The sequence below is a fragment of the Sardina pilchardus genome, chromosome 16, assembly GCF_963854185.1.
Source record: "Sardina pilchardus chromosome 16, fSarPil1.1, whole genome shotgun sequence".
Taxonomy (NCBI): Eukaryota; Metazoa; Chordata; class Actinopteri; order Clupeiformes; family Clupeidae; genus Sardina; species Sardina pilchardus.
In genome coordinates, this window is record NC_085009.1 from 730,518 (window position 1) to 738,691 (window position 8,174).

Below are 8,174 nucleotides of genomic sequence, written 5' to 3' on the forward strand. Positions count from 1 at the left end.
CCAGAATGCACCCTAAAGAGACAAACTGCGCATGCCACGTCTGTACATGACAGTGGATTGAAACTCTGGTAGGTTTCTTTTTCAATGAATTAATGTTAACTAGCTGTTTGTTACGTTATGTTTATTAATGTCTGTGTGCGTTCAATCAGACATATGAATTGAATTGGTATTACTCAACAGTATTAATTTAATCATTTGTTAACAGCGTGCATTTGACATCTTTATTCAGCTGAACAAGTGAGCCGGGCAGCTATGTAACGTTAGCCGTTAGCTCACAGCCTAGCTGCTGCTGTAGTGCTGCCTGCTAGCCAGATGTTACACAACAACAAATGGAGTCATTGATAACTAACTAAGCATTGCATTGAGCAAAGAGTATACTCGTTGCATTAAGTTAACATTCTACATGTCTTTTACCCCGTAAGTGGTCCCGGCAAGAGACAAGGGAAGTTATTTGCTAATGCACATTGCACAAGAATGTAGTGTCAGAACTCCACTGAGAGTGTTTTTCTCTTTTTTTTTTCAATTTCAGTTTGATTTTGCTACATTATCATTATCAGGTGTTTTTCCACATTGCTGGGTTAGCTGGTACGTTAGGTAATGAACTATTCCAGTGCTCACACAGGAAGCACCCACATTGATATACAGTAAAGAATTACTGTCAGCCAAACCGTTAACTTCATCAACTACCGGTACTCTGAGTTTGTATCCAGCTGACACGTCATTCAAACTCAAGATATACTTACGACCACTTGGATCACTTATTCCTCGAATTCCATGGAACTGTAGGTAAAATGTGTATTTATGAACAAAATTATCAATTGCCACTTGTTTTCAGTAAGAGTTCTTCAACCCAGCCTTGAATGACTTAGGTTACTTATAATGACTCCCTGGAAGAAAATTATAGATATTGTATTTCAATGGGACCTTCCTGGATTAATAAAGGATAAATAACAAGAATAGAACAAATGAATTCGAGTTAATGTAGGCCTATAGGAAATAATTTGGGCTATGTCTGTTGCAAGAGTCATGCTTAAAAGGTGTGGGTGTGACTGTCACTGCACATGTTTGTTGCATGAACAAGAGAGAGGAGACATTGCACCTCGTCTTTCCTCTATCTCTATAGTAGCCTAATTCAGTAGATCAGAGTAGAAGAAAAGCAGATAAGTGCAACGTGATATAATGGGGCTTTTGAGGGGCAAAATGTCTGCAACATTTATTATGGGGTTTGTTGCTCTGTAGGGCACACGTCGCCATGGAGCCAGCCTGGCGTCAACACGGCCGAGGCCGTGGCAGAGGTCAGCCTCGCGGTCCGGCGGTGGCAGCGTCCAGTGATGTGGCGGCGGCGCGCCCCCAGAGGGACGGCAGGGCAGACCCAGGAGCATGGGCTGGCAGAGGGAGAGGCGTCTCGACAGTCACCATGGCCCCCAAAACACAGCATCCTGTCCCCCAGACCAGAGGTTAGTCTCTCTCTCTCTCTCTCTCTCTCTCTGTCTGTTTCTTTAAAGTTCTTATTATTGTATTTTATGGATAGTATCATACATGGTATAGATGGACATTGACTCCATTACAGAAATCAATGTAAACCAAATCTTGTTTCTCCCTCGTAGACCTAGACTTTTTATTCATACAAAGTTGGGGGAAATTATTGTGAATGCCTTTTGTTTTCTTATGTACGATTACACTTTGTGCCATTATCCTAACATGTGTTAGAGCAGACCATGTTTCAAATTTGAGTTCCCACACAAACATATTAAGTGATGAACTTTATGTCAATTTAGTCAATGATCTTGTTTATTTGTTTTTATGTAAATATTCCTGTTGTTTATATGTTTTGTTACGGACACTACAACTGTCCGGCTGGAGTTTACTACAAACACCTTTTCAAAATACTACTCCTTTTGCACATCAGCAATAATGTATAGTTCTGACACCTTCCTCTTATATCAGTTTCCCAACCTTTTTTCCTTGAAGGCCCCCTTGTCTGTGTCTAAGACAAGCCAGGGCCCCCTACCCAAACTCCTACCCGCACACACACACAAAAGACACAACAATCGGGGTCCGGGGATGAATTGCCAATGCCAAGCCCGACCTGAAGGTTGCATTAACAAGTTTAGAGGTCAGAGGTAGTAAATAGTCACATGAATTTAAATATGGAACAAAAATATGTTTTAATTTGGATTATACAGAGTTTTGATTATCCAGTTGAGTGTGTTATTGGAATTTTAACATTTAATGTGCGCAAATATAATTTTGGTAACCTCACATCCTCAGCCCAGGCAACATTGTGTGGCCCCCCTGCAATCTCTGGCGGCCCCTAGTGGGGTCCGTGGACCCCAAGTTGGGAACCACTGTCTTATACTATAATGCAGCTTCATGCCTTTCATCCTCCTGACAGTCACAGTGCAGAACCAGAGGCCTGCATGCACACCTGATTCAGTTCCACCTGAACAGCTTCCCTGTTTATCCATTTCAAATCACAATATATTATCTATTAATACAGCTATACTATACTATATACTGAACCAATGAGCTTGGTGTTCTTACCATGGAGCTCCTTGTTCTAGAAACCCATCTCCGTAAGGAGCTGCGTCATCAGCAGGCTGCCTCTCTAAACCCTCTTGGGATCAGCTGCACAGATTCCCTCAAAGCACTGCAAAGCTCTGTTACCAGCTCGTTCCCCCTAATGCACCGAAAGAAACCTAAAGGGTGAACATCAGAAGATGGTGCTTATTTCTTTTCCTATGTTCTTCCTTTCCGTCTCTCTCTCCCTCTCTGTCTTTACTGCTCTGTGTTCTAAGGTGGCTCCACTCAGTCCAAGTTCGATGAGATCAGGAAGTCCAACCAGGCGACAGCAATGCGTCTGGCTGAGAGCCAGTTCTCGTCCTCCTCAGACGATGATGACTGTGAAGATGAAAGTGAAGGACGAGTTGGAAAGCATGGCAAAATTGTGGAATCAACGTTCACTACTTATACCAATCAAACAGGTACACACTTCAAACAACTGTAGTGCCTGCAAATATATACACACGCCAAAATATATGCTTAAGTGATATTAATAATTAATATTCAGACTTTGGAGTGTGTTTTGCAGGTGACACACACACACTGGCCCTTATTTATCAACAGAGCGTAGAAACCAGCGTATATCTGAGCGCAGAAATCATCTTACGACGAGGCTCACGTGTGATTAATCAAACTTTCGTATCACTCCAATTCCAGCGCAAGAATAAACGTGTGTTGATAAATGTGGCGGCTGGAAACAAGCGTGATTTAAATATCACGCCCCTATATTATGCTGGTTTTAATGGCCTCGCCCCTAGAATTTACGACATGAAGGTGCATTATACGTCCAAAAGAGATCATTAGTGATCTCGAGCCGCAGTGTCACGTCCAGCTGAACCTTGCTAATTTTGACAGCTAGAAGCTGTCATCAAGGAAGGCGGGAAACTAGAGCGATTTAAACGTAACAGACTTTATTTTTGCAGAGAGAACGCATACTATAAATACATTAATTACAAAACCGTATGACACTGAAATTTGCCCTTTGAAAATAATTTTGAATATATATGCCTAGGCCTAATTCATGAATGTTGCATTTGCCAAAGAGAAAGTAATCATCGCCTATGGCTATTCTAAGCCATGACATGTGTCAATATAATATGCTACATTACAGCAAATAGGCTGCACATGTAGGCTACAGGAAAGGTGTTGTGTCCATCAATTCAACTATTCAACTTTCTAATGCCCCGCCAATTTACCGCTGCGCGATGCTATGCCGCCTGAAAACTACGTTCACATTGATAAATGCCATACTTTGCCTGGAAACAAGCGCACCCCTGTTTTACGCCCGTTTTTGTCGTACGCTCGTTTGATAAATGAGGGCCAATGTGTTCCTTTTATCTTTAGATGGTGATGGTTATAATAGTGTTAGTGTTTTGATCAGTAGCTGTGGTTGGTGCATTTAACAGACTTAGCCAAAAGGATGTTGAGTAAAGTATACTCAGCCCAGGAGTTTTCTCAAGGCTTTCCAGTGTTCTCTGTCTGTGTGTGTGTGTGTGTGTGTGTGTGTGTGTGTGTGTGTGTGTGTGTTTAAGACATGGAGGAGCCAGAGGTCTTCAGCCAGGTTATTAATGTGTGTTTGTTTTCTGCAGCCCCCAGATCACTCTTTTCACACACAAACACACACACACACGCGAGTATATATACTCTTTTCATCCTGTGAGGGGAAATTTGGTCTCTGCATTTATCCCAATCCGTGTATTAGTGAACACACAGTGAATACACAGTGAGGTGAAGCACACACTAACCCGTAGCAGTGCGCTGGGGAGCAGTGAGGGGTTAGCTGCCTTGCTCAAGGGCACTTAGTTCAGACGTGGACTGGTCGGGGATCAAACCGGCAACCCTCCAGTTCCAAGGCCACGGCTGCTCCCACAAATATACCCAAATACACATATGCACAAATCCAGAAAAGAAATGACTGCCCTTCAGGAGGGCAGGGAGGGAGAAGAAGACAGATTTGTCAGGTGTTCTTAGAAATTAATTGATCTGTATGTCGGTGTGTGTGTGTGTGTGTGTGTGTGTGTGTGTGTGTGTGTGTGTGTGTGTGTGTGTGTGTGTGTGTGTGTGTGTGTGTGTGTGTGTGTGTGTGTGTGTGTGTGTGTGTGTGTGTGTGTGTGTGTGTGTGTGTGTGTGTGTGTGTGTGTGTGTGTGTGTGTGTGTGTACACGGCACAGGGGGTGATGCTTCTGACCTGGAGCGCACCAGGCAGTACCTGAATGAAGCCTTTCAGTCTGGAGCCATTGCCTGCCTCATCTGTATCGCCTCTGTGAAGAGAACTCAAGCAGTAAGATTCTTGCCTGTGTGACTGTGTCAGCCAAACATTGTCAACTCATGCATACACACATACAGTACATACATACATACAGTACATACATACACTCGCTCACTCAATCACTCACGCGTCATATGTAGTGCCACTAATCTCTTTTTTCTTCTGTCTCTCCCTCCCTCTCTCTCTACTGCCCCCTCCATCCCTCTCTCCCTCCCTCCATCCTTCTCTCTCTCTGTGTCCGGCTGCTGTGTGTAGGTGTGGAGCTGTGAGCGCTGCTACTGTATCTTCCACATCAGCTGCATCCAGAAGTGGGCCAAGGACTCCGTGTTCCTGGTGTCCTCGGTCACTGATGAGGACTTTGGGAAGAAGGAGCACCCATGGCCATGGTGAGAGATCGGCCAATCACGTCCGCCGATCACAACTCCATGCTTTAGCCAAATGTCCACTTGTGCTCCAAGATTCAGTGTCTGAAATGAATGTGAACACCTTTGTGTCCTTCTCATCAACTCTCTACGACTCTCTCTCTCTTTCTCTCTCTTCCCCTCCCACTTCTGTCTCTCTTTGTCACTCTTCCTTTCCCCTCGCCACTGTCCACCCTCTTATCCCTCTCTCTCTCTCTCCATCTTCATCCCCTCCTCTGTACACTTTCTGTGTTCCCTTTTTCTGCACCCCTTCTTCCTCCTCCTCCTGGGTGTGGTGCAGTCCTAAGTGTCGTCATGAGTACACCCCTCAGCAGACCCCCAACCGCTACGTCTGCTACTGCGGCAAGCTGACTGACCCGCCCCCCGACCCCTGGCTCCTCCCCCACTCCTGCGGCCAGGTGTGTGAGCGCCACTTCAAGCCGTCCTGCGGACACCGCTGCCTGCTGCTCTGCCACCCAGGTAACTAACACACACGCACACACACACACACACACACACACACACACACACACACACACACACACATACACACACACAAAACACATAAGTAGTTGACATTTTACACACACACACAAACATGCATACACATATCTTGGAAATACTCAAATAACTATGCATACATGCTTGTACATCTTAGTACATTTTATACATAAACTATAAATACATATACTCCCATATTCATACCCTCACAGATGCACAAACCTGCATGCACTTGTTCACTCCCAACACAAACGTTCCTGAGCAGACTTGGACAGAGCTTGTCCCAGCACATGGTCTCTGTTCTCGATGGATGTTCCTGGTGCGGCCTGATGATCTGATAGCCCTTGAAGGAGTGGAACAGGGCTGCTTCTTCTGATGGACTGCTTGTGTGTTTCAGGTCCCTGTCCTCCTTGTCCTAAGATGGTGTCAGTGCCGTGTGTGTGTGGCAAGGCGGCCCCTGTGCCCAGAAGGTGCCATGCCAAAGCCTGGCACTGCCAGCAGCGCTGTGGGAAACTACTGCCCTGTGGAACGCACAGCTGCCAGGACTTATGCCATGGAGGCAAGTCCCTCTCTCACACACACATACAATCTTATAAGAACACTAATATAACTTACAGTACACACGTAACGCACTTATCCTTTTGTCAGTCAAGGGAGTGAGACATACGCATGCACTTACACTCACTCACCTGGCATGAAGGGTTTACACATCCACGCAAATACACCTGCCTTAAAGGAACACTTCACCGTTTTTTCATATTAAACTACGTTATTCCCTTAACTAAGACGAGTTGATACATACCTCTCACGTCTCAATGCGTGCACTCACTGGCTCTGGTGCACGGCGCTACTTTGATAGCACTTAGCTAGCCCAGGTCATTCATTAGGATCCAAACAGAGATGACGTTAGAAGCGACCAAACACCCCCATGTTTTAACTGTATTAAAATACAGTTACACGAGTAGTCACACGACCAAGTATGGTGAGACAAAATAAAACGTGGTGCATTTCTAAGCAGGTGACAGGGATAATATTGTGTGGTGGAATAACACTTGGGAGCACTTAGACTAATATCCTCACTCCAAAGTGAAACTGAAAGTGCAAGAGTGAGGTTACTACTGCGCCGCACAATATAGTGTGATAATAATATGAAGTGTTCCTTTATCGTCTGCCTTTTACGCATATTTAAGGACTTGTACGTTTAGAATGAGTCAAGAAAGTGCTATGCATGACATGCCACTATATCACAGCATACAGATGAATGGGAAAGTCACATTCAGGCAGGCTGTGTTGTGTGTGTGTGTGTGTGTGTGTATGTATAAATGCATATGTGTATAGTGGTTTGTATTTGTGTGTGCAGGCGAGTGTGAGCCGTGCCCCAGGGTGAGCGTCCAGAGGTGTGTGTGTGGCCGTGGTAAGACGGAGCGCCCGTGTGCCAGTCCCCGCTGGCAGTGTGATCAGGTGACCTTTGACCCTCACCCCATGCCCCCCCCCACACACACTTCCTCCTCATGAATATTAAAATGCATTGTGAATATTCATAGGCAGCCTGTTTAAAGGTCTCCTGAGATTACTATCAGCTGTAAATGTTAAGTTGGAAAAGGTTGTCTGTGTGTGTGAGAGAGAGAGAGAGATAGAGAGAGATAGAGAGAGAGAGAGAGAGAGAGAGAGAGAGAGAGAGAGAGAGTGATTTTGTGTGTTTTTGTGTTGAGAACAGCCCCTCTGTGTATCATCAACGGCGTGTTTGACACTGTGTGTTTGGATGATGGTTTATGTGACACTGGCTGTGTGAGCATAGCCTAGACTAATGGTGTTTATCACATATAGTCCTTTTGACAACTGAACCAAACTCAGTCCACTAAAAGGGAACCAGAAAGTGGACCAAAACAAAAAGGACTTTGTTTTGTTTCTGGTGCACTTCAGCTCTAATGGGGTCTTAGTTTTCTCCCTGTTCACACTCTACCCTCTCTGGGGCTCTCAGACCTTCTGAGTTATGAGCTCTGGGTTAGAGAGACAATAGATGCAGAGAATGGCAAATGGTGAGCAGTGTAATCCAACGTTTGCTGATATCTACTGTACATTGTCAGTGACTAATAGCTTGGATGAAAAGATATTCATTAGCCTAATGTTAGAACCCACTTGTTTGGCTGTAGCCAAATTGCAAATGTATATAGGCTATCATATTTTGCTTTAGGCCTAATGATGATAATAGTTATTTATAATAATGACATGTCTTCTCTTTTGGATAAAATAAGCCACAACGAAAAAAGTAAAAGTGAGGCCGGGCTGCTTTTTTTTCAATGCACAGATATCATTAGGCAAACCCCACCATGGACTTCAAAGTAAACCGTTCCGACACTACCTCGCGAGGAGGTCTCGGCACAGCTCGCATTAGAGGGGTCTGAGTTCGTTTGGAATGGTCACATATGCACAAAAAAATGC

At 44.7% G+C, this 8,174-nt stretch overlaps 1 protein-coding gene across 1 annotated transcript in view; it reads left to right on the plus strand.

The window, feature by feature from the left end:
* The window catches only part of nfxl1 (nuclear transcription factor, X-box binding-like 1), a 26,347-nt gene continuing 18,173 nt past the window's right edge, over positions 1–8,174 (plus strand). The window contains exons 1-8 of the mRNA XM_062516686.1: positions 1–68; positions 1,240–1,457; positions 2,799–2,984; positions 4,733–4,842; positions 5,086–5,216; positions 5,533–5,711; positions 6,130–6,291; positions 7,093–7,193. Coding sequence (XP_062372670.1) covers positions 1,253–1,457; positions 2,799–2,984; positions 4,733–4,842; positions 5,086–5,216; positions 5,533–5,711; positions 6,130–6,291; positions 7,093–7,193 — 1,074 coding nt within the window. The 5' untranslated portion in view covers positions 1–68; positions 1,240–1,252. The remainder of the gene's footprint in view (positions 69–1,239; positions 1,458–2,798; positions 2,985–4,732; positions 4,843–5,085; positions 5,217–5,532; positions 5,712–6,129; positions 6,292–7,092; positions 7,194–8,174) is intronic.